At 39.3% G+C, this 27,336-nt stretch overlaps 2 protein-coding genes across 2 annotated transcripts; one reads left to right on the forward strand and one right to left on the reverse strand.

Moving 5' to 3' along the window:
* Positions 1-385: 385 nt before the first annotated feature.
* Positions 386-3,963, reverse strand: LOC136262610 (DNA repair protein RAD51 homolog 4-like). Its single transcript, XM_066057000.1, has 8 exons — positions 3,680-3,963; positions 3,523-3,604; positions 3,069-3,197; positions 2,921-3,022; positions 1,809-1,899; positions 1,117-1,187; positions 905-1,066; positions 386-612 (listed from the first exon to the last, which is right to left on the reverse strand). The coding sequence occupies exons 1-8, from the start codon at positions 3,784-3,786 to the stop codon at positions 553-555; spliced, it is 804 nt and encodes a 267-aa protein (XP_065913072.1). The 5' UTR covers positions 3,787-3,963; the 3' UTR covers positions 386-552.
* Positions 3,802-25,978, forward strand: LOC136262608 (cyclin-H-like). The gene is made up of 12 exons (XM_066056998.1): positions 3,802-3,958; positions 11,370-11,495; positions 12,870-12,943; positions 13,909-14,029; positions 14,082-14,165; positions 14,221-14,328; positions 14,378-14,433; positions 21,908-21,972; positions 22,026-22,072; positions 22,121-22,170; positions 25,693-25,768; positions 25,816-25,978. The coding sequence occupies exons 1-12, from the start codon at positions 3,860-3,862 to the stop codon at positions 25,846-25,848; spliced, it is 939 nt and encodes a 312-aa protein (XP_065913070.1). The 5' UTR covers positions 3,802-3,859; the 3' UTR covers positions 25,849-25,978.
* The last annotated feature ends 1,358 nt before the right edge of the window (positions 25,979-27,336 follow it).

The following is a 27,336-nucleotide window of genomic DNA, read 5'->3' on the forward strand; positions in this document are numbered from 1 at the left end:
AACATGAGAAACATAATGTGACATGCTTGATTTCCTGATGAGCTTACTTGTACCTTTAAAATGTATGACACTAAAAGAATCAATGGTCCTCAATGAAGAGGTTATACCCTTAATAATTGATTTTGAAGTACAGTAGAGAGTCGATTATCCGAATGCCAAAATAACTGTTCTATCAGAGGAATTATCTGTATAAATGAACGGTTATTTGATTTTACATACATGCATTTCAGATATACAAACACTCTCCGCCATTTTAGTTCAAATAATCAACTCTCTGCTGTACTATATAAACATTTAGAGACTAGAAAATTTACGTAGAAGTGGAAGCAGCCTGCAGTTTTGTATTACATTTTGAAAAGAGATTATTATATTCTTTAGTACACTATTCTCATTGTTCAATTTCTTTGATATATTGCACACAGACCATGCATACTCCTTGTCTACAGCTATAGTACAGTCACAGTGTACATATTCAACATACACATGGTGTAATGGTTATATGTCTCTGCTGGTGGCTACCCCTTGCCTCCCCTGTATCACATCACATTGTAGTTATGGTACATTAGCTAGTCCAGCTGAAGTGATGTAGAATGATGTACTGATCCCACAAGCCTGTTGACAACATTGCCATGTAGTTAGTATGTAAATCAGACAGCAGAGAAGTTGCAACTTTTCTACAGCTGTACAGCAATCTTAAGTTTTAAGGCTTGAGATATTCGACGCTTGAATAATTCAATACCAACTTTGAGAGCCTAAGTAAAAATCAGTGGCAGAGGAAGTTGTTATTGTGAGAAGATGGGTTAACCTAGGTGTAGAATTTCTGGCAGTAGGGGGTTTTGGGGGTGAAGCTTTCATGATGTCTCAAGTTCACCAGAATTACTCAGCTACATACATACATACATACCTGTCTAGAAGATTTCACAATGGATGCAATCCTCTCAACGCCGTCACTATCATAATTGTAATGTAACATCAGTCTAGTGGTTGGGACATGTGACCAAGTGTTACCAAGGGCTGGTTTGATGTTATCGATCGTAGCAGAGTCTTTCACTGTGTTATTGACTAACTGGTGAGGTGGGTTATCATAGGACCGACACACAGACAGACATGACATACTAGTATTGCCAGTGAGTACTGCTGGGCTAGCTTGCTAAGAGTTAGTGCTAGTTGAGTCATGATGGAATGGCCTGGGAGAGAATACAGTTATGAATGGATTGTGGAAATTCCATTGATAAACAGCTATAGACTTGTCACTTGATGTATATATACATGTAGTGTTGCACTGATAATCGGATCGGTTATCAGAAAAACCATATACTGGCTGTGTTTTTTGTATATTGGTATCGGATCGGCACCATGATGAAAAAAAGCAGCAGATACAGATATATGTACACTGTATGTATATGCTCATGTGCACCTAATGGTGTTTACAAACACATTGAGTTGCATTGCCTACATCACAATGTTGTTATTACTGCTTCAGTGTACTGTCATCTGTTGTAGCAATACTGCCACTATAAACAAGTTAAATTGGTCCTTCACAATCAAATTTCTAGTAAAAATTGTGACATGCTGTACTATATCGGATCGGCTACATTTATTGGCTTGAAAATATTATCCAATATTGGTTATCGGAATATCGGCTAAATCTCATATCGGTGCAACACTATGTACATGTAGTGTAAAAGCTAGAAACAATGTCTTTCCAACACATTATGTACTTTTATTGAATACTGCTACTAACTATAAAGTCTGTTATCGCCTCAGTATATTAGACCACAAACAGGATATGGTAAGTTCATACGTACCTTCAAATTGTTTTCCTCCTAATATTGGTGAGATGAGAATAGTGATACTATCAATTACAATCAGTCGAAGTCGACAATGGAACAAGTCACACTACAGAAAATACCATCATAAACTTAATCCATTACTGTCATCAAACAGTACAGTAGTACTGTTTAGTAGGGTTCCTCCCTAAAATAGATGGCACTTGCCAAAATGCTGCCATTTAAAGCACATCTTAGAAATATCATATGTGATGAAACACATCAAATTCGGAGTTAAGAATAAGAAAACTCTTCAGAAGAAACTTCTACAGGGTGTAAATCACCAAACTTGATTTTTGGTCCTGACCACAGTTGCAAAGCTAGAAGCAAAACAAAACAGTGCAGGACCACCATTTTATGCCAAAATAATATTTAAAAAAAATCATGTGTGGCATATGCCTGTTATGGTTCTAATGCCTTCTATGACTTGCCTTTTCCTTTGTCTTCAATTACATGATTATCTTCTTCAAGCAAGGAAACCATACCAAGGCATAAATTATTTGAATTGCATATATGCTACTATAAGAGGGAGTAGATTCCTGTAGTTGCACTTCACATAGTGACTCCGCCCTTAAATGATCAGACCATAGTGACCCCACCCTGTAATGATCTAGCTGCAATCAATTGCAGTTTTTTTTTGCTGTGACATAATAATCTATCACGTACCCCTCACTGACAAGCAGGGAGATTGATGTACTATAATAAAGCAGTCACAGCCACATCTGTGTATCATATAGCAAAACAGTTAGCAAACTAGTACTTTTTAATAGTGTAAGCACAAAATCAGTGTGAAGTGTAACTTGTCATATAAGCAATTCCACAAATTTCCTTCACGTTTCAACATCTATACAACATATGAACATGATATTATTCAGTGAAGCTATTACAGGGACAGGCTCATTAATCAGGTAGACTTGCTATTGAGTATAATGAGGTGGTCTTATTCAAGAGGTGGCTGCTAAAAGAAATTATAGAATCAATCTCAATTGTCAAATTACAACAAGAAGCAGCCAAGGAATGGTGAAGTATGTATAATGCAAAAATTTCACCCCTCCAAGATTTGCAGTTTTGCACACATGGTTCCGACTAACCTGGGTGATAATTCTTTGTTCAATATCAGCTAACAGTTGTAGAGCTTCAAATACATTACTCACCACATAACAATGTACCCTCTCCAATATGTCTTCACTGTACTGTAGTGTTATAACATGGTTACTATGGCTACCTTACCACACCTACCTGTTGAAGGTTGCTATGGTGGTTTAACATGGCAGCTAATCGGCAGGCATCAAATGAACAACAAGTATCCATGTAGACCACTGTGTTAGTGGATACTTTACAAGTCTCCAATATTGTACTGTAACATAACTACATTAAATGGAAATATAGTGCAATAAAAGTATTATTTTAAAAATGAAGTAGGGTTACAGCAATAAAGAGAAAATCACTTTTTTGCTATGATATACACTTGTGGCTGCATTGACCACTTTATTAGAGCATCTACTTATCTCAATTGAGTTATGCAATATATAAAGGTGTGTGGTTGCTGTGTCTTGTTTTCTACTGCAGCTAGTGGGTGTGGTCACAGTGCTTTGATCATTTAAGTGTGAGGTCACCATGCAATATTTACAAGTGCAGCTACAGATATCTACTACTTAAAACAAATTGTCTAACAGATGAGAATGGTACTAACTTGTGTCTTGCCCACACCAGGAGCTCCACATAACTCAGTCACTTCACCACTGTATACCCCTCCTTCCAGTAGTTCATCCAAACTACATGAGCATCACATACCATAATAAATAAATAAATAAATAACAGTTGTATGGGTTGTCACTTAACACACTCACTTGGTACAACCTGTAGGAACGATACTCGCTCTAGTCTCCAGTTCTCGCCATAGCTCCGCAGCTGTTAATGGGAACGATGGAGGTACTGATTTTAAGTCTCCCGCCATCTTCGTTTCACCGGGTCTCGCGTGAGATCGTAGGGTGTCACGTGAGAAAGGAGAATTGATGGACTGACTAGAGATGTTTCACGACAGCTCACAGAGGACTAGATGGATCTTCTCTGACTCTAGTCAAATTCAAGAATTGAGGCGGAGCACTAACAGGGAATGGTGCGCTAAGGTGAGTGTTTAGTAGTAGCGCATATTAAAATAATTATGTGCATATATAACGCGCGTTTCTTTCGTTTAGTTGTGATATGTAGTAGCATAGATAATAGACACCCCTACCATATGGGTGTGTCTATTATCTATGGTGGTAGCAAGAGTCCATAATATACACCGTCTATATATATTATGAACTCTTGGTGGTGGCTCAGGCCAACTTGCCTTGAACTCACATACCTTTTATACAGACAGCAAAAGACAGTATGCTTAACAGGGGCTAACTGTAATTCAGTTAGGTTTAGGGTCAGGTTCAGCTTCGGTTTCTTCTTCAGGTGTGGTTCCTTCTTAATATAGAGGTCTTCAGAAGGTTATGAAGTCACGCATATTATTGTATACCGCATGACGTATTGAGGATTACGTAACCGAATCTGGCAGTGTTTTGACAGTCGCCATTTTGGACGTGTTCTAAGTAATGCCTTTCAACTGTGTTGGGTACAATTGTGACTATGAGCAGGGATCCTGCGAGTATAGTTTTCATCGCTTCCCAGAGAATAGGAGGGAAGCTTGGGAGGCAGCGATTCGACGCGAAGGTTGGAAGTCTACGGAGTACAGTCGTTTGTGTGGAGCACATTTTGTCACAGGTAAGCATAGCTAACACCAACTCGACTTTTAAATGTTGAATACTCCTGTGAATAGGCAAACCGTCAAAGGATCCAACTCACGTAGACTACGTACCTACGCTGTTCTCATTTACAACTGCAGAAGAGGTAGCAGCACTGAAACGAAAAGTTAGAAAACATGAGCTGATGATTTCAATGAGAAAGAAAAGACTTGAGAATCAAAGAAGAAGTGTGGCTAACCAGAAGAATACTAGGCAAAATAATGAGAACTCGCTAGCTGATCGTGCAGCTGAGCAAACTACAAGTGATGGTAATGACGTGGATGAGCTGTTGCATACTGAGAACGACTCCAGTATGGAACCTGAGATCTCTTGCAGCACAGATAGTGATTCTGCAATGGGAAACAATACAGATGAAAATGACCAGTTTCAACAGGCATTACAACAAATCGAGATGTTAAGTTCGAAGATATCAGAAAAGGAACAAAGATGCAAAGAATTGGAATGTGTTGTGGCAGAGGAAGATGAACAGCTTCTAAAGGCCTTACAATTGATTGAAGAGTTAACTTCAAAGGTAGCAGAAAAGGAAGAAAGATGCAAAGAATTAGAGTCTGCTGTGGTACTGCTTAATGCAAGAGGAAAAGAACTAGAGAGCATAGTAACAGCTTTTAATGCCAGGGAAAAGGAAGTAGACAGTTTTATGACAGCGGTTAATACTAGAGCAAAGGAATTAGAAAGTATTGTGACTGGGTGTGAGGTTAAAAAAGCAGAATTAGAACAGAACATTGACGAGTTGTGTAAAAAGAATACAGATTTGGAAGAAATTAATGCAAAGTTAAAAGAAAAGGTTTCATTTTTCGAAGCACAAAGTTTTGATGGGAAAAAAGATATGGAAGAGAAGATAGCAGCATTGAAATCAAAATGTTTAAGCATGGAGTCCCTCAAGGAGAATGAAATATTTATATTTTTTTACACAGGACTACCAGATTACGATACATTGAAGGCTGTACTAGACTTAGCTTGTAAAAGTCTGCAATCAACTGTGCCACATGGATTACGCAAGCTTACCAATGACGATGAATTTTTATTGACCATAGTAAAACTCAGATTAAACCTCCGGAATGCTGATTTGGCCTTTCGTTTTGGAATTGCAGAATCAACCGTATCCAACATCATTCACAAATGGTTAAACATTTTGTATGTGTCATTAAATTTCCTGATACGCTGGCCAACAAGAGAAGAGATAAGAGCTACTCTCCCAGAATGCTTCCGGCCTAAATTTAAAGATGCAGTGGTAATCATTGATTGCACAGAGGTGTTCATCGAACGAGCCACCAATCTTTTAGCTAGATCACAGACTTGGTCCAACTATAAATCACACAATACCATTAAGTTTTTGATTGGGATCACTCCACAGGGAACCGTGTCGTTTGTGTCAAAAGCATGAGGAGAGTCTCGGACAAGCATATTACACAAGAGTGTGGAATTCTTAAGTTACTGTTACCTGGTGATGTGATATTAGCTGATAGAGGCTTCAATATTTACGAACTTGTCGGCATTCATCTGGCTGAAGCTAAGCTACCAGCTTTTATGAAGGGAAAGACCCAGTTGTCTGCGAAAGAAGTTCAAGAATCTAGAGACTTGGCTATTGTAAGAATTCTTGTGGAGAGGATCATAGGTGTAATAAAGCAGAAATATTCAGTTTTAGAGGAAAGATTGCCAATAAACTTTATTAAGGCCGACGGTGCTGAACTCAGTGTTGCAGACAAGTTAATGACTATATGCTGTGCAATGGTTAACTTATGTGAACCCATTGTACCTAGTAATTGATTATAATTATAAGTATGTTACTGTCGTTCTAATGTTAAACACGAATACATAAAGTAAATACACATAAAATTGAGTTACATTCATTAAACATTGTAAGACAATATGCTGTACAGATAAAAATAACTAAGGGAGTTAAGTCAAGCATTAGAACACTCCTTACAGAACCATTGCCCACTTGGAGCTCTTCTTAAATTTACACATTTAAAATGGAACCACTGTCCACTAGAGCAATTCTCATTTTCACAGCAAATCATCTTACTGCCATCGTCCTTTCCTTTGCAGTAACAATATGTAGCCTCATCAGTATTGGTGACTACATCTGCAGTTTCCTCCTGGTTAGCTATCACAGTATTTTCTCTTGGCCTCGTAAACCAGCAACCAATTATTTCTGGAAGCACTGCCGTTTCAATTAGATGGTTTGCTTTCAGCACATTAGCTTGAAAAAAGGGTATGTCAGCCTTTATCTCCTCTATATGTACACTTTCTTGTGCCCACACAACAAAGAAGCACTTCTCAGCTTCACTGATACCCAGTTGACACTGCACTTGATAATAATACGCATGTAAAGTGTCTAGTGCCAAAGTACCATCATCATTTTCCTTGAGAAAAAAGGAACGATCTTTTACTGCTTCATGCAGTCCTTTGTCGCAACATCTATATGAACATTTTACTTCCAAAAGGTACCTCCCATGGCATGAGCAACAGTACCTCCCATGGCATGAGCAACACACAATGCCATCTGGACTTGCACCTAAAAAGGGAAACTCTGAATTTATTATAAAACCAGAATTGCTAAAGCTGCAATCACTATGTTCCACAGCAAACCAATCCAGAAACTCTTCAACAGCAGTCGCTTCATGTTCACAGCCCCACCTTGTTGCACTATTACTGAATACATGCTGTTGTGGATAACAATTTTTTTTGACTAAAGAAACAGATGGCTTGCAAGGATCAGTTATAACTGCAGATTTAATGTTGCTGGCAGTTATTCTACCAGCCCTATGAGCACTCCATAATCTACATTTGGACTGAAGTTGAGTAGCTTGCTCTAGATTCTGGATTTCTTCATTGGTTATTTTATAAGAGCTCATCTTTGCTTGAGCTAAGTGCACGAGATCAGAATAAGTTGAAGACAGCTTATCAGCCATGTATAGTGAGCTAACAGTTGGTGGTAATTTCTTCTGTTATGACAGTGGCAAGTAAGGTGCATTATACTTTTCATGAACAGATAAAATTCCCCGCTTGTACTTTGATTGGCTGAGCTTCTCAAAAAATTCTTCTTGAATTGCTTCAGATGGCTCAGTGAAATTTAGAAATTGTGACTTGGCTGAAAGCTTGATCCTTTTGGGATTTGCAATAGCTGACTCACACCTATTCAGTTTTCGAACCTGAAAATCGATGTCACATATTTCAGACGGAGAGACGGTCTTCTTAACTGTTGCTGGTAACCATGCGTTGGGTAGTGATGTGCAAGAAATTTGGAAAAGGGTAGAAACCTCATGCATTGTCTTGTATAATACTGCACCAACATGATTGCATACCTCACTCAAACCAGCCATGCATGTGCAATGACCACTCTGCACAGATCCACATGGCTTGATTGCTACCCATGATTTGTATATAATACCACTTCGCTGTGATGGTTTTACTTCGCATTTAGCTATAACAGCATGTGGCCACTTCTTTACATACAAACCCCCCATCCATCCATTAGAAACAACCATGTGGTAACCGTCTAAGCTTTTAAATTCCCTTTGTGGATCACTTCCGTCGATCATATGATTACCAATGAAGTCATAAATATGAGAATACTTCACTGCTGGCAACAATGACAATTCATTAGCATACGAATCCAGGTAAGGATCTACAGTGCATCCAACCATCAGTAATTTCTCAACATATCTCTCTTTAGCTTCTTTTTCCAGGCTTTGAGCATAATCACTTAGCTGGCAGGATGGCTCACCACGAATACGAACTCTGGTAAAACAAACAATGCATAAATGTAATCACTGTAATTTAACAACAGCCATAGCCCAAACCGCCCAGAACATTACCCCTAGGGAGCTAAGCTGGCCAACCGATAACAGTGCGAGCAACTTACTGCAACACGTAGGTTCCAAGGCTCTAAGAAATTCTTGTCGCCAAGAGTCTTCAATACGAACTGACCTACACCTCGAATAATACAGGTTTCTCTGGAAAGCGATTGCAAGTTAAACTAACAAGATCAAGCAACTAACGGCATTATTTAGAACACGTCCAAAATGGCGACCGTCAAAACACGGTCAAATTGGGTTACGTAATCCTCGATAGTGTCATGCGGTATACGATGATATGCGTGACTTCGTAATCTTCTGAAGACCCCTATATAACATCTTAACTCACATTTATAAGTGGAATTGGTGGGTGAGAGTAGCTGGCATGGGCAGCTGAGGGGTGAAGATCCTGAATTACTGGTGGTCATGGTTCGGGATATGTTTTGTCCTTTGTCACCTTTTGAAAATTGGAAATGTAGCGTAAGTTGCCAATTATCGGCACCATTTCAACATGCAATCGTAATTCCTTAATTCAATGCCGTATGGACTTCTGGTTTGAATCATTTAACAGAGCAGTCCTTTGTCTCTTAGTGCACCAAATTTTAATTGTCTTGCATGAGTGAACATCTTGTTACAAGGATAATTGCAATGCCTATTGTTCACCAATTATCGGCACAATGTACGATTTTGTGTGTAACTCCATGATGCCTCGTTGTTTCTTTGTGAAATTTTTATGGGAGGTGCAGTCCTTGGGTAACTCCGCTTCACAGAAGATTTACGAAGATGAGGCCAGCCATTCAAGAGTATTCAGGATTGACGTAAAAGCATACTGGTTTTCAATATAAAATAATTTTTACATAATTCCTAGCCTCCAAATATCCCGTAGCCTCTATAGTTTACAAGTGCCAATAATTGATGCCTGCCAATAATCGGCAACTTACGCTATCATTAATGCAGACAGTAGTATCTCTAGAAATCATGAATTTTGATGTACACATGTCAGTATTTGTTAGAGTGGTGTACTGTTAGTGTACCATATGTGGTGCCATTGAATCAATATGACTCCTCAATTCATCACGGTTTTATAATAAACTAGCAGCAGTACCTGTTAATCTTGTGCTTGCCTGTGATGAGTACTGTAATATATTAGTTGTACTTGTGTTTCTGTTAAGCAATATGCTGTAGACTATATATCACTAATCGATGCAGCATATGTTCAAGTTCATGTATAGACTACATAGATCAACAGTGTAGGGCTGCAGTTGCCATTCCATATAGTGAAAAGTAGACATGCTTGAAAAACCTGTTAACGAACTTGTGGTAATGGCAATTTTTCAGCACTTTACAAGAAACGTAACACGTTTTTATTAATAAACTCGCTGGTACTGGCTTGATGGTGATTAATATGCAGCAAATCCGGGGTCAAACAGTGCTACGGTTTGGGAGTTAGCTGGACTATGGACAAACAGAACTTTTCAACTTTATATAGTAGATAAAACTTCAGATCAGCAGTATATGTTAATGAAGCACAAGAAATATGCAAAAATGGGCTCAGATAATATTGTGGAGCTGGATGTAGGGATGTTTATATATCTAGATTAACTGTTTTGGTATGTGAGTAAGTGTTTGAGATCCATGCAGCAAAGTGTGCATGTAAAGTCAGGAAATATTTCAGATAATGCATAGCACTTAACTGCTACATAATGAACTAAGTGCGTGTTACTTAGTTAAAATGTACTGTAGCTTACTATGCAGCTTGTATGTAAATCAATTTTATAAAATTACCACATTTTACCAATCTATTAAATAATAATTGTGATCAACATAATATTGTTATCGTGATGACAGGCTATAGATTTGGATGTTGTCATGTGATTCACGTCATTCAAGTTTTGTAAGCATTAAAGTGATTGTTCTATTAGAGTATTAAAATTACAAGTACACAGAAAGATTTGGAATTTTCAACTAGAGTAGGGACCATAGCACATCGATAAAAAGTACTGAAACAAGTTGGAGTAGTGCACGATATTAAATCACAGTAAAACAATAAGAAGTATTATATCCCTACTGTGCTTTTCCATTGTGATATCTTGAGCACAGTAGGGATATAACACTTCTTATTGTTTTACTGTGTATCGTGCACTACTCCAGCTTGTTTCAGTACTTTTTATTGATGTGCTATGGTCCCTACTCTAGTTGAAAATTCCAAAATTTTCTGTGTACTTGTTTGTTAACTTTTTTTGCAAATTATTACGACTGGTGAACCCACGCATACCGCATCTGAAATAGCTCTGTGCACCCCAGCTATATCAGTTATAATCTGAAGAGTGAACTATCCATTTCGTTTCGTTGTCAGCTATGTTCAACCCATTACACAGCAGTACGAACCAAGAACTGTTCGAAAAGCACCTCTGCAATCATAATAGCCACTATTAAATATGGACAATTTCCGTTACAAATTGAAGCCATCACGTGCTACCGCCAAATAAACACTTTTCGCTGTCAGCAAAGATGAATGGGACACAAAGGAGGACATTGGTAAATCCACAAAGAATGCATTGTACGTACTGCGGTATGCCAAAAGGCACCTCTCGGGCCTAAGCAACGTTGAACAGTGAAAAAAATCAAGCCTGTAGCCTAGCCATTATCGAGTTATGCTTGTCTGAAGGCATCTGTCAGTTACTCAGTCAGTCAGTTACTCGGTCAGTCAGTTACTGAGTCAGTAGAAAATTCCATTATATATAAAAATTCTGTAGTAACTTGTTGAAAGTGTTTCGGGTCGATCTGAAAGCTTGTTTAGGCTTAGTATTACCTAATCAATACTGCCTCATTGTCGTCAGGGAAATTGAGGCTGTTTTTTGGTGATGTTAATTCGTGGGCCACGCCTACTCCTTTGTGGTCCCTACTATACAGTACTATCATAATTGGTCATTATGTTGTACTAGCACAAGAAGGAGTCACTCGGTGAACTGCTCACATGGGAGGAGGAGGAAATGTTGTGTGCCCACTACCTTCACAAGTTGTTGGAGTTTTGTAACCTCTTTCAACCCCCCATACCTCGGGCTGCTCTGGTGAGCTAATAGATCGTACTTGTTATACTAGTCTACGTATTTTGTATAGGTAGAATTTTAATTTTGATGTAGTTTATGTTGTGTATGTAATTGACAGCTCCATCACGGCTAATTTTGTCACTGGTAATGCCAATGAAGCATAATGTCACTGACAAATTCAACGCAGGTTTAATTTTTGCTTTTTTTGTGGCTTTTTATCTGAAATTTCATCTAGCAATTTTATCCCCACTAAAAATGTATGCTTTTTGACAATTACTCTAATAGAACAGTCAAAGTGTTTTAGTAGAGCAGTTGCTTTATCTTGGACGTAACGTATAAACACTTTGGTAATTATTTCTCGTACAATTGATTTGAGTCCCAACTATAAAATTTTTTTTAAACCAGGCGCACGCCCACAGCCGGCCGAAGGCTGGCTGTGGGCGTGCGCCTGGTTTACTGAAATTGTTTTTGTAAAAGTGTGTGTGTGTACCTATCTATCTACCTATCTACCTATGTTTGTCCGTACGCACCCACGTGAGCAAAATCGTTTAATAACGGTAAAAGGAGCTTTTACGTAAGAAGTAAAAGTGAAATGAAGTCTGTATTAAACTTCTGCACAGGTGAACTTTGCTCTGAGGTGGTTTCTTTTCGGCGGACTGAAATACGGGTGTGGTGACTTTCCTCAGACTACCTTCCCCTTGAGGTTTTCAGGCATTTAGCAACTGAAAAACAACGGTGCAGGCCTCGTACACTGCCAGGAATAGCCTATCATTTCGAGTTGAAAGGGGGCGTATCCCTTACGTACGCGAACGAAAATGAAGAGCAGCTTTGAGGCTTTGTCGAGAGAATTTGTGGGAAAAAACACGTTAGTCACACTATAAAACAGTTTAGAAGATTATTTTGTGCATAATATGTTGGTAAAAGCGGTTTGTTAACAAACGCTTCCTTAGCAGTGCATAGCAACGTAATTGAACGAATTACGAATATTTCATGACTTATTAAATACGAGAATTAGCTAATAATATTATTGCACAACCCAAAACTACCCTATTGTAAAGTAGTAGTACATAGTTAATTCATAGTAGTATATACTGTCTATAGTTAATTCCAGATGAGTTAGCTAGATGCATGGCGCCTGGTTTTTAGAAGTAGCACAACATCAACTTGTTTGGATTCATTTAACAAGGCACTTAGTATTCTTACTACAAAATTCTTTATGTTGCACATTTATTAGAGCTTGTATTAAAGTTAACACCTCTTGGTTATTTACCAGGTTCAGGCAGTTATAAGAGATGGTACGTTGTATATATGGATAAGTGTGGTATTAGTGTAGGAATAACATTTCATTAGTCATCTGTATCATATTTGTATTGCAATTAACATATTTCTTCACAGGGAACAGCTGTGGCGTACTTCAAGAGGTTTTACCTACACACCTCAGTTATGGAATATCACCCAAAAGACATCTTGTAAGCTATGTAATACTGTATGTGATGAAATATTGAAGATATTTGAATTTCTATCCCACTGAAGCCTTACATCAAAGTAAAAAGGTAGGAGTATATGGTAGTTAAATTTCAGAAGTTACATGTATGTAGGTGAGATTCCTTCATTATGAAAGACTAAATTGTTTACACATCACAGCATCATGAAACTGTAGGATATTTTAAACTATAAACTGTACATGTTTATCTATCCTCATTTTCACTTTGTTAATGAAGTCAAATGCTTCAAAGTGTGGGGATAAAGGTCGTGTCACAACATGTTATCAGTACTTCAAGTTTAGCAATTGTCACATTGTTTATGAAGTCAAGTGCTTCAGAAAGTGAGATAGAAGCTAGCTAAACCACACCTGCACTTGTAGGATATCTGTTGTCAATATCTCGGCTTCTGCTGCTCCTCAAGTTGATAATAATGATATCAGCGGCGGAGCAAGTAGTTGATATGAGGGGGGGCTGGGCTGACCTAGACTTATTTCTATAGTTTGGTAAGGTTAGACCAAAAAAAAAGGTCACAACCAACTGACAAGAGCTTTCCACCTCACCAGCTACCATTTCTAGCTAATAAACTACATAAAATCCTTACATAGCTCGCTACACACTGACCACTTTATTAGAGTGACTGCTCTATTAGAGTATCTTGTTCTTTATCACGGTTTTCAGCCCCACTCCAAGAAAGATAATTTTGGTGTGATATCATTCTGAAAGGGGTTCAGCCCCCTAGCCCCCCCCCTTTCCGCCGCCTATGAATGATATCCTACTCATGGAGAAGTTGAACTATAACTTAGCACTCAATAAAATTTAATTCGTATGTATAAAACTTATTATTTTTCTTGTCCAATGTGTCCTACTTGTGTTTTAAATTAGCTAATTTATCTACTCTCACACTTACTGTATTCTTCACACAATTCAATGTTGTTATCTCATGTCCACAGCCTCTGCTGTGCCTACCTGTCATTTAAGGTGGAGGAGTACAATGTCAATGTGGACCAGTTTGTACATGTATTGAAGTCTGACTTGAGGACTCGTATAGCAGAGATGATTCTATCTTATGAGGTGCAGTTTTTTTGTGGGTGGGGCTGAAATGATGTCATGAATGTTGTTGCAGTTAATGGTGATGCAGAGACTGAAGTTTCACTTAACAATTCATAGTCCATTTAGACCTTTGGAGGGCTTTATTATTGATATGAAGGTATGGCTGTGTTTCTAGTCCAACATTTGGCTGTATACAGTTATTTTTTGTTTAGACACGATGTCCTCACTTAGCCAACCCAGAGGTGTTTCGTCAGAAAGCAGATGATTTCTTATTGCACAGTTGCAATAGTGATGTGTCCTTATTATTCCCTCCTTCACAAGTCAGCCACACCCATTAAGTATAGTATTGTTTATCATATCAAATTATAGATAGCACTAGCTGCTGTTAGACATGCAGCCAAGTCTGTCAAATTAAAAGTTGACGAGTAAGTTTAGCAGCATAGTGCTAGAAACTAAGGGTCACCAATCGATCTGGGACTTCTGTATGTAATCTGAAAAATCTAATTAGAAATCCATTTAATATTTAGAAATTTTGTAATCTGGAATCCAATGTTTATTTTCATGTCTGCCTGTTCAAGAAAGGTTGCAAATGAATATACCCTGTAGCTAAGAGTTACAGAAGTATTTAGTGATGCACCAATACCACGGGATGTGATGCTGAGTACAATTTAGATGGAAATCACTGATAATGATCCAATACCATTTAAACGGAAATGCCCGATACTGATCTGATGCCGTTACTTTGTCACACTGAAACATTACTCACACTGAAACATTACTCACACTGAAACATTACTCACACTGAAACATTACTCACACTGAAACATTACTCACAAAACAGCAGTAGTTGATAGACTAGCTTACTAAACACATTTGCTAATCTCATCAACTGGTTTTGTGGCCATCAAACACAAAGACCATAATTATTTTTGGCTTCAATGAATCTTATTTTGTGGCTTACTGCTATTTCCACTATACTAATAATGCTAATGGCTAGACCATCAGCTTTTGTTCAATCCCGTTTGAAGCACTTTGTATGTCGCCATCTTGAAAAGCAATTAAATGACATCATACAAACTATCAGTTGGTATCAGACATTTGTAGCTTTACACCGCCAAAATAGGGCCATAGAATCATTAGAAGTTTTATTAATTACTTACATAACACAACTAAAATCATGACAAAGAAGGCTTTGATAATGATAGCTAGGGCACAATGACTAACTACTAGATGTTTCTGTGCAGAGTACTGTGCTTCTGTTGAGGCTTCTGTAGCAGTGATTTTCCTTGTCATTGACCATTTCATGTACAAGTGGAAGTGAAAAGTTCTCGGTGTTATATGTAAAAAAAAAATCGATATTGCATCACAATATTTATAATCTAATAAAATATTGTGACTTGTACATGACTTTGGATTTTGGGAGTTGCCTTGGCAAGAATAAGCCTTATCCCAAATGACACCACAAATTACAAATGGATGCTTTGTGTACTCCAACATATTTGAGTGTGACTTCTAATAGGGCTTAATAAGAAATCGAATGAATATTTAATCCTGGAAGAAGATTTTGGCCTAAAACTAACAGGTATGGTTATAAAATCTATTGTCTAGCGCCAGGTTAGAATTTTTGGCTGGTTTTCCAAGTTGAGTAGAAATGCTATTGTTTCTTTATTGTGAAAACCATACCTGGTAGTTACACCTTGATATCTTGTTAGTCGTTACCAATCTTTGAAATATTTATTGCCATTGGTAAAAATACTCAAAAATATAACACTCCCTCAAATAGAAAATTCATGTGATGTCATTTGGGATAAGGCTTATAACAGTCAGCAGGAGCGCATCAAATCCTATGGACAAGGGAGCATGTAACTTTGTAAAGAGTGAAATTCAAACATGGCTGCCATGTACTATAATAAGTAACTTCCTTATTAAATAATTTCCTTATTAGGATATTATGCAGAGGTGCATGCTCGAATACATCATGTTTCCGCTGCGATGAAGTGAAGCTATGGAAACAAAGTTCAATAGCACGACGGAGAACAGTAGCACAGGCTTAGCAGGACAGTCTTTCTACAACTGATTATCATGCAAAATTACTCCATTAGGCTAATCCAAGCTTTACCGTCGACTCAACGATCTTGCTATCAAAGCAGGTTTACTACCTTCACACTAGACGATGGAGTAGCAGCCCTTTCAGTGTATCCCTGTTGCGCACAAGACTGATGTAACCAATTATACACTGGACGCCATGTTTGAATTTTTCCCGTGGTATTGGTAGTATACGGAGTTACATGCTCCCTTGTCCATAGGATTCGATGCGCTCCTGCAGTCAGCCATAGGTAAATGGAATTAAGGCAATCACATTATATTTATGTAATAATAGGTTAGATAGCTCATAGCAACTTCACCAATACCACAACACACTTCTTTACAACACCATGAATAATTTTGTTAGCTAATTTACAACTCAAGTGTACAATCTAGTGCGTGGGTATGTGTTAATAGTATACAAGTGAATATGAAAATATAATACTACATCAATGTACAGATATAGAATCACATACTAGTGTTACATCATCCCTCTCTTTGAGAAAAGCATGTCCCATGCTTAGTCATCTCCATAACTTGTAGGTCTCCGTCGATTGGATCTCAGTGGGTATCTTCGTTCCTCTTGGTGTGCAAGAGTGTTAGAAGGGTTCCTCCTTTCCCCTTGTGGTTCAGTGTCATCATAATCTTCTACAAGTTGCAGAACTGTGCCAGGAGGTGGTGGTCTACTACTCTGTGTAGGAGTCCCAGCAGTAGTGGCTTGTTGTCGTGGTACATCTGGCTTTGCTTGAGTTCGAATGTTTTGAGGGCAGGGCTTAAGCCAGTCAAAATGTACAACTTGCCTCCTTCTGCTTGCTCTAGTGTCTTGTATTCTATATACACTATCTGACAAGCGCTTGACCGCCTTGTATGGGCCAACCCAAGGGCTGTGTAACTTCTTTGAATTTCCTTTAGGGACCACTGGATTACACAGCCACACGAGCTGTCCTGGAGTAAACTTGTCGCCATGTATCTTGTGGTCATAATTCTCCTTTTGCCTGTGAGCAGCTGTCTGCATATGTTGGCGTGCCAGGTAGTAAGCTGATTCCATTGTTTTCCTTAAATTGGCAACATACTGACAGTGCTCTTGAGTTTGGGTTGGTGCAACTCCATAAATGACATCCAGTGGCATATATGGCTGACGGCCAAACATTAAAAAGAATGGGGTGTAGTCAGTGGATGCATGCTTGCTGTTATTGTATGCAAGACATACCTTCGGTAAACAATTTTCCCAGTCATTAGACTGACTGTTAGTGACAGTTGTTAACATATTCTGGATGGTGCGATTGGCCCTTTCCACTAGTCCATCTCCTTGTGGATGATATGGCGTTGTGTGGGTCTTGTGTATGTGTAACATGTTGCACATTTCCCTTACTACCTTAGATTCAAATTGTGCCCCCATATCAGAATGCATCTGCTCAGGGAGGCCAAAATGACAAAACCTGTTATCAACCAACTTCCCAGCTATTGTAATTGCCTCCTGATTGGAAATGGCATAAGCCTCAACCCACTTGGTAAAATAATCTGAGGCTACCAAAATGTACTTATTCCCATTTGTAGTAGTAGGGAATGGGCCCATAATGTCTGCTGCAACCATTTGCATGGGGTATCCTGTTAATATGTTTTGAAGTGGGGCTCGATGCTTACGTGGTGGAATCTTTCTATTAGCACAGTTAGCACAGCTTTTGCACCACTCCTTTACTGCAACGGAATACCCTGGCCAAAAGAACTTTTCCTTAACCCTTGCAAGTGTTTTATCTTCTCCTAGATGGCAACTCATGGTACCAGCATGTGCCTCTTCTAGTACTTCCTCCTGCAACGGTCTTGGTGTTACGAGTTGTAAATGAGAGGTTCTTCCACTGATTTCTTCAAACTGCCGATAGAGAATTCCTTCATGTACAACTAACTGGTCCCACAGCTGGGAAGGCTGATGAGCTTCTCTTGGTTTTCCTTTCAATAATTGTACATCTGGCTTCTTCTAAACTACCTTTGCCTTTAGAACAAAGCCAATAGCCTCATCTTCCAGCTGCTCTTTTCTCAGGTAGCTGCACTCTGTTGTAGCAGAAGGTTCACTAGAGAGAGACGTCCTCAACGCTTGGAGCTGTGGCTCTAGATCACTAGAATCATGACTCTGTGAGTCCGGGACATCTGGTCTCCTTGATAGGGCATCAGCATTCTGATGTTGCTTCCCCTGTCGATGAAGTATGGTGAAGTTATATTCTTGCAGCTTTTCTATCCACCATGCAAACTGCCCCTCTGGCTCCTTGAAGTTGTGCAGCCACGTTAGTGAACTGTGGTCAGTTTGCAACGCAAAGTTCCTACCTAAGAGGTAAGGGCGGAAGTGGTTTGTGAATACAACAACTGCTAGTAGCTCCTTTCTGGTGACGCTGTACTTCCGCTCAGCCTTACTCAGCGTTCTGCTTGCATAAGCTATAACCTGCTCATTCCCATCGCAAATTTGAGACAGGACTGCACCGATTCCTTCCTGGCTGGCATCAGTATCTAGCAAGTGCTCATTCTGCCGGGAATCCGTTTCATATTTAGGGCACATTGTATCAAGAGAAGGAGTGTCAACCGATCCTGAGAAGACAGCTAAGGTGTCCAGTTGGCCAACTCCTACATCAGTCCAGGAGGTGCAACAGTTTATGGGACTAATATCCTACTATCAGATTTGTCCGAAACTTTGCAGAAATCGCCAAACCCTTGCACAGGTTGACTGAGCGTGGCAGAGAATTTGTCTGGACATGTGAATGTGAAACGGCATTTGCCACCCTAAAGAATCGCTTATCTAGTGCTCCAATTCTATCCTTTCCAGACTTTTCGAGGCCATTTATACTTGGCTTAAGGCTTAACCCAGCCTCCTGCAGTTTCTGCAGGACATCACTTAGGTTATAAAGATGCTCCTCAAAATCTCGTCCAATAATAATTACATCATCCAGGTATACTAGGCATTGTGTCCACTGTACCCCCGCGAACACCAGATCCATGAGTCTTTGGAAGGTAGTGGGGGCATTGCAAAGCCCAAATGGCATTACATTAAATTCATATAGCCCTTCGCGTGTTGCGAATGCAGTTTTAGGTTTGTCCTGTTCTGCTACCTCCACCTGCCAGTAGCCGCTCAATAGGTCGAGTGTGGAGAACCATTGAGCTCCCGAATGGGTGTCGAGAGTGTCGTCTATGCGTGGAAGGGGGTACGCGTCTTTACGTGGGATTGAATTTAGCTTGCGGTAATCAATGCAAAATCGCGTTGAGCCATCTTTCTTTTTTACAAGTACGACTGGTGACGCCCACGGGTTGGAGGATGGTTGAATAACTTTGTGTGCCAACATGTCTTCTAACAGTTGGTGAACCTCTTGTCTCTTACATGAAGGTATTCTTCTTGCCTGTTGCCTTATTGGATGGTGATCTCCAGTGTTAATTGTGTGCTTTAGCTGTTTGGTTCTTCCCAACTGGTCATTACTCAATGCAAAAACATCTGCGTAGCTTAATAGTAGATTAAAGAGGTGGTGTTTCTGCTGCGTGTCTAAGGTGTTACCACTATTTTCTACCAGCCTCCACAGTATCTCTTGCTCCTCGGACATCACTTCCAAAGTTGGTTCACCTACTGTCTCCGTAGTACTTGCTACTGCAGCAAACGGCCGTTCGAGCGTCGATGCACACGCTACCGCCTTACCCTTATGTAAAACAACGGGATCTGCCAAGGTGTTTAGAAGCCGGATGGGTATGCTTGCAATCTCATTGTTCAATCGAGGAGTTACCAGTGCGTTAGCGACAACTAAGTTGGGTTGTCGGGACAAGTCTTCAACCAAAAGTACACCAGCACTTTGAGCTATGGGTGCCTCGACCTTTGCCATTACTTCCATCACGCTCTGTGGTGGTAAGATCACTTGTTCTTGTATTACAACCTTAGCTTCGTTCACTTCCTGGCTATTACCGGTATTTGGATCCCTGGTCAGAGGTAGGGCCCTCCCCTTGAGATGTAGCAATTTCTGTTCAGTATTAGTACAACACTGGTTATTCTCTAAATAAAATCAAGGCCCAGTATGGCTTCAGAATTCAGGACGCTAACTACAATAAAGTCCCCCTGCACTTCAACGCCCGCGAAATTAATGTTTAAATTCTGAGCCACTCCCAAAACTGGGATTGCGCTCCCCTCGACGCCAACCAACTTGTGCCCGTCCCAATTAGCCAGACTTGCCTCTTCACCAATTAGACCCCACGTCCGATCGCTGATCAGGCTAATAGCTGCACCTGTGTCAAGCATAAAGCGTACGTCCTTACCGCACACGGAGCCAATAACATGATACGCGGTGGCGTGGTTTACCGCCAACAACAATGTTTTAAAATGATTTAAAATTGTGTTCTGTTGTGCATTAATGTTTATTTGGGTCTTTTTATCACAGCCCTCGCTTGCATGACCCACGGCATTGAGGGCTAATCGTTTCCTTCCTTACGTTGGGCACATCCTCTGGCGAAATGTCCTTCTTGTCCACATTTCCGGCAAACAATAGGTTGACGAGGCTGCTCCAGAGGCTTTTTGCTTGGTGATTGGTAGGCGTGCGACTTCTCTCCACTGGCCACTATCCGTTCTGCATGCTCGAGATGGATATTAAAATTACGGAGCATGTCCATCATCGCGTCCTGTTTACGCAACACTGCTGCCACAGATATTGTCGTCTCGGACGGAAGCTGGATGCCTGGAGTGTCCACCTCCTGTTCTGGTATCACTATGGTTACTGCTGCTGCCGGCCGCGTACTTCCAGTAGTCATCATGTAGGACTCCATCTCAATGGTGTACGCGACCGCTTTGTCAATACTTTTAGGACGCTTCTGTTTAACTGCCAAAGCTAACTCTGGCTTGCCCAATAATGCAAGGAATCTATCCAGTGAAAGTTGTTTCTTGGCTTCATCTTGCAAATGAAAGGCTTTATCAGCCAATAAACGTAGTGCGTCAGCAAGCTCTTCCCATGCTTCTCCACTGCCACGTTTCCGTGTCTGAAACTCCACCACATACAGATTTCTCCTGCTGTCGGGCTCAAACCTCTTCCTCAGTGCTGCCTTCACTGTGCCATAGCTAGCTTTAGCTTCTGTGCTGATACGTCTCCACACGCTCTGGGCCTTTCCTGTCATACGAACCTCCAACCAAAGTAGCCGAGTGGCGTCGTCCCAGTCGTTGACGTGGGCAACACTTTCAAAGTGTCCAATCCATTCGTCCCAACTTAACTCCCCATTAAATGCATCAGGGGTAGTAACAGCCCATACCTTCTGTACGGGCTGGTTTCCAGCTCCACCTTGATTATCGTTCTGTGACATCACGTTCCTGGCCATTGGTGTTCACTCTGCAACAACTGATCTGTATATAGAGAGACAAGAACAACTGCACAGTTATGGTGAATAGTGTTGACCTTCTCTGGTACCGTTTTAGACAAATTAGAGATCGTCAAACCACGGTACAAGGTTTGTCGCTTGGAGTTCAAACAATTAAGAGTCGATTCAGGTCCGGATTGTAGACTACGCCAGTGTAATAATAGGTTAGATAGCTCACAGCAACTTCTTCACCAATATCACAACACACTTCTTTAATAATTTTGTTAGCTAATTTACAACTCAAGTGTACAATCTAGTGCGTGGGTATGTGTTAATAGTATACAAGTAAATATGAAAATATAATACTACATCAATGTACAGATATAGAAACACATACTAGTGTTACATTTATACTATGTGTATTCTACTAAAAAGATTCTTTTTAAAAGCCCACCTTTTTTCTAGCACTGGTGGCAGTGTTATCCCATTGTGTTGATAATACCATATTAGGTACTTATTTATTTTGTTGGACTCTGATAAAACAGCAGCAGATGATGTTCTAGCTACCCTGGAAAGTGAGCTCCACCCACAAACTATTAGCAGTTGTAATTATGTGACTGTCATACAGGGGTAGAAAATTTGGTGTTGGCTGTTTCATCACCTGATGTTTCCAAGGTTACAAACCACTATAAGGAATGTGTTAACTAACATGTACACATTTAGGTTGGGTTTGTTGAAAGTAAACTGGAACGGTTACAGCACTCAACTGTGAAGTGAGTGAGGGTGTACTTTAGTGTGTGCCGTATATCTAGAAAGTTTTGCCCAGCTCTCAAAAGTGCAAAATTTTATGTAACACAGGTTATGGATCTACATGCTGTTCAACTTTTGTGTATAACCTGTATAGCCTGAACACCATGGGACAGACCAATGTGTATCTTAGGTGTCTCTCAATTGGCAAATTTCATAATAAGGCCGTACCTGCCCTACATGCAGGACCATTTCTACATTAACTAAAATGTAATGAGGAACCAATCGTTTGATATGTACATGAGCCTTATGCCATCTTGCCAATATGCTGAATAGCAGAACTGTAATAAATTTAAGACAACAGTAGTATTGTGGATATACCATATGACGGTTAACTTGCTGTCAAATTTGTACATGTTTTTAGCTTTAATGACGAAAAGTTCTACAATGAACAAACATGCACCCGAAGGCCTGCTCATGCCTGCCCCATACCTATCAAAGGTGTTATGTGCACAGAAAGTACATAAATGGGAAAATAAAATACCACTGGCGGGATTTGAACCCACACCCTACACAACAACTTCAGAGAGGTGCTATACTAGCTGCACTGTTTGTCCTGTGGTTTACAATGGATTGCAGAGATACATCATGGCCTTCAAAGTGCTGTAGAACACGTAGAAGCTTGCAATAAACCTTGTGAGTTAGCCAGATAATGAACATTTCGTTTTGCTCAAGAACCATATCAATACGTGTGCAAATTGCTGAGTAAGCATTGTCAATATCTGATACACAAAAAAACATGTTACAAAAATGTAGAGAGAAAAAAGTTGTCATGGGCAAGAATTGAACCCTGGGCCTTAGGCTTAGCAGTTCTATGTGTTTGTCTGTGGTTTTAACAGGAATGTAGAGCAAGTTTTCCTCCACCCCAATGCTTTCAATGCTCTGTAGAGGAAAAACGATTTCAGTTAGAAACTTCATTTTTAAAATGATATAATTCTTAGATGGTGAGCGCTTTATTTGGCACATAAATCACTTTGCTTCGTGCATCAGTTGGCAAGAAAATTGTTGGACGCCATCAGAATTGTAGACAGTCAGACAAACGGCTTTTTAGCTTTATATACCTTGAGAATGTCTTAGTCATCTTTTCACATGGTTAAAATGTGCTATATAGAAAACATCCCCAACACTGTGCAAACAATTATTTGGTGGTGCATAGCAGGCTCTGATGATGACTCATTCAATTATTTTTCCTTGAAGAGAATGCTTGGCCAGCTAAACCTATATGCTAAACTCAAACCCACAATGTAAAACTTTAAGCAACTCAGTATAAAGAATCAAAGGGAACTGATGCTTTGTAGTTACCTCAGCATCAAAGGCATTTGTGGTCTGGACTATATCATGATATTGCCCTATCTAGATATCACCCTGTTGTCAGGACAATATGTGAAATGTAACCCTGTGGTTTCCTGTGATCTGAGGTGCCAAAGTGGTATATAGATAATAATTCCCCTAGCAACCTGAATTTCCCATTATTTTTAGGTGATAACATCTGAAGTAACCTCTCCAAAATTTGAAAGGATAGCATATTAGTCAACTAAAATTCCATACAGATCCTGTAAGCACATTTTGTATAACACCAAGAATATCCATTTCCTTCTCCAAACACTTTGCTGTACTTAGTGTACTACATATGCTTTAGTATACCTCTACAGTATAATAGACAAATTTCATAAGGAAAAAATTAACTGTTGCCCCTAGCAACCTAATTTTTACATTATTTGTAGGTGTCTAAAGTAACCTCTCCAAATTATTAAGCCATTGTAATTTCATAGTAGACTGTAGTGCAAAGCCTGAAGTTATGGTTGGAAATCTGCCATTGTCTGGCTATTGTCTGAACACATTTAGGATGTTTTTGTACTCAATTTTCACATAGCCGTCATTAAGTACCAGGAATTTATGTGAGCTCAGCATTAATATGGCTATATATATATATACAGTATCTATATCCTTAGTTACCATACCTCACAAGCCTCTTATGTACCAGGGGGATCAAAGGGGGCTCCCCTCCAATAAATTTTAGTATACCCAGATTGAGATACTCTAATAGAGCAGTCACTCTAATAAAGCAGTCACAGTGTGTAGTGAGCTTTTAAATTATTTTTTGTACTTTATCAGTGATAAATGTATAGTTGGTGAGGTGGGCAGCTACGGTATTATCAGCTGGCTGTGATTTTTTTTTTTTTGGTCTCACCTTACCAAACCAGAGACAATGTAGTGCCTCAGTTCATTTTGATCCCCCCTTTCCATAAGTCTGGATCTGCCCCTGTGTACATAGCACACAGGGTGTGGACTTCCCCAGCTGCCTATTTAGAACTTCAGACCATAAAAGGGTGGAAGCTCTTGTTTAGCATTCTTATATTACTTGACGACCTTTATGACTTTTACAGTGTGTTTAGAGGCATATGATCAATATTCTTATTCACCACTCCAATTATCTATTCCAAACTTATAGTACAGTGACCTGGGTTCACTGTATACCATATCAGTCCATACTGTAATGTACATTACATTATTAGTAATTGTGATACAGAGCTACTATAGTATATGTCAGTGTGTACCATACATGTAATAGTTGTAACACGGGCATGAGGGCATACATATCAGGCAAAGCCCAAATTCCCCATGTTGCAGCTAATATGTAACACTTATCAGCGCTGATAACCTGTACAGGGTGATCAATTACCAAAGCCAAAACAAGTGCAGCCACTGGATGTATTTATATATGCATACCTAAATTTTTGATTATTGGTCAGCAACATTCTGGTTATGTTCGGTTACGATAAACAGACATATACTAGACATATCACAGAGAATTTCGGTTACACGAGTTTAATGTTTTAATCAATGCTATTGAATCGTTTTGGAAAAATTGCGAAGTTAACTAAACACCTAAGCTTGCTTGTAGAGTGGTTACTCTGTGCAGAGTGGTAGGGGGCATGTCTGCATTTGAAAACATGCAGAAATGATTGGTGAATAAGCTATAGCACTAGTTCTCACCTTAGCCCAACGTTTTTCAACTCATAGGATGGCGAGGATAACAAAATGCTCTCCACCTGAGTGGTTTTCATAGCAAAATCCAAGTTGTGCATCCTAATCACGTGAGTATTAATCGATTCCCACAATCGATTTTGGCTTCATCGTCTATATAATTACTGCTTAGCTACATTTCCTGGCTAGCAGGGTTACATACAAAGTGTAGTCTGGGAAGCTCCTTTGATCTGAGGTGTGAAAGTGTTACATGTAATAGTTTTATTATGTGTTTGTGGATATATTACACCCGAGCCTGAGAGCTGTGGGCCCAACAGCAAGGGTGTACATATCTGGTGGATCACAACGGTACATCATGCACGGTATCTTGCCAGAACCCCGCGATTTACTAAATAGCTACTTTTTGTCACTCTACTGGACCTAGTTTGGGCCCTTGGGTTCAGTGCTATATGCTAGTCAAGTGGCTGTTAGGTAATTTTCATTGTGATATATGTATATAGCACTGGTGGAACTAAGAGAAAACAAAGACTACACCCCCAAGATGATGAGCCTCGCAGCAAGAGACGCAGTGGAGAGGTAAGTGTATACTGCTTCATATGATCTCATGTGATCTGTGATTATAGGATATTGTACCAGCAGGACTCAACAAGCTGTGATGTACACACTGATCGCATGATCTACATTCTGGATCACATGATCTACCAGTGATCACATCAATTTCCATTTACATGTCAATTTTTAACCTATTGTACTTGTCAGCTTACTATAGAAAAATGTTTAACGCTGTACAGCTAGTGGGTGGATTTTTTGTGCGAATAGCAAATATTTCAGTGAAATTGTTGACACAAAATAATCACTAGCTATATAACAAATGCACTGGCAATTTGTGCGGAAATATTTTACTAAGACATGCATGGAGATTCCTCTCAACAATGGGAAATCTGCATTTATAGAGGCAATAAGTACAGGACTTCACTGTGGATTTTTTAGAGTTCCATGGAGATCTAAGGTAATTCCCATTGCAGTTCTATTAGGGTTTAAACTATTGCCACTTGACTGCTTTATTAGAGTATTTTGCTTGTTTTCACCTACATCATTTCCAGAGAAAATTCTTTTGTGTCATTGCCCAACATATTATGCAAATATCACAATTCATATTATCACTTTCCTGCTCCATGGTAGTAAATCTTAGGGGAATGCTGAACATTTATAGCTACTGTATAATTAAGGGGCTTCCCTGGTGTGTCCTTGTATTAGGCTCCATAACAAAATCATGAACAACCATAGTAAAATTCCCATCTGTTGTTTATGAGCTTTCATTTGAGAGAACACTAGAAAAAGCAGTTCATTTTCAGCATTTGCTCACCAGAAATCAAGTTATGTTATTTTCAGAGTAACCATGTTTTAGATATTTCTCCTTATAGAGTACATCAAATTGTAAATAATACATTATTATGGCAGGTACCATAGCTATTGCAAAAATGATTAAGTACATGTTAAATAAATTACAAGTGCTTACTAAGTGTTTGAAAGGCTCTTTTAACAGTTGGCAAGTGTACATCGATCAAGTTGATCAGTGAAGATAGCAAGTATAAATGTTATTGTTAAAGAGATGCTGGCATTGTGTACCAAACTCTTAATGTAACATACAGAATCTATGGAAGCAGGGAGCTATTGTTTCTGACGGAGCTAGGAGATGCATTCTAGAGATGTTTTAATTTAGTTGTCCATCACACTGTTCAGAGTCTCCACCAGATTACATACAAATTATAGCTAATGTGCAGTATATGATTTATTAATTTTAGCAAGTAATCCGGCAATATTGGGTATGTACAGTACATGATATGATATACAAAAGCATGACATTATCAAATATTCTATTGGAATTATGTTCTGCTACAAGAAAGCTGAAAGCAGTTCCAGCACTTTCTTAAATGCCAATTTACTAGGTAAATAAATGATTTTCCTTACCAGCAACTGAAACAGGCAAAGTTATAAAAGATATTTTGGTGTCCATGCATATCATATTAGTTACTAAACTATATTTCATACTATTTAAGTCAAGGGTTAGGACTTCTGTAATTTATAAGTGAATTAAAGGATGCATGTAGCCTTTAATAATAAGACCTGACAATTTTACATAC

The sequence above is a fragment of the Dysidea avara genome, chromosome 7 (genome assembly GCF_963678975.1).
Source record: "Dysidea avara chromosome 7, odDysAvar1.4, whole genome shotgun sequence".
Classification (NCBI taxonomy): domain Eukaryota; kingdom Metazoa; phylum Porifera; class Demospongiae; order Dictyoceratida; family Dysideidae; genus Dysidea; species Dysidea avara.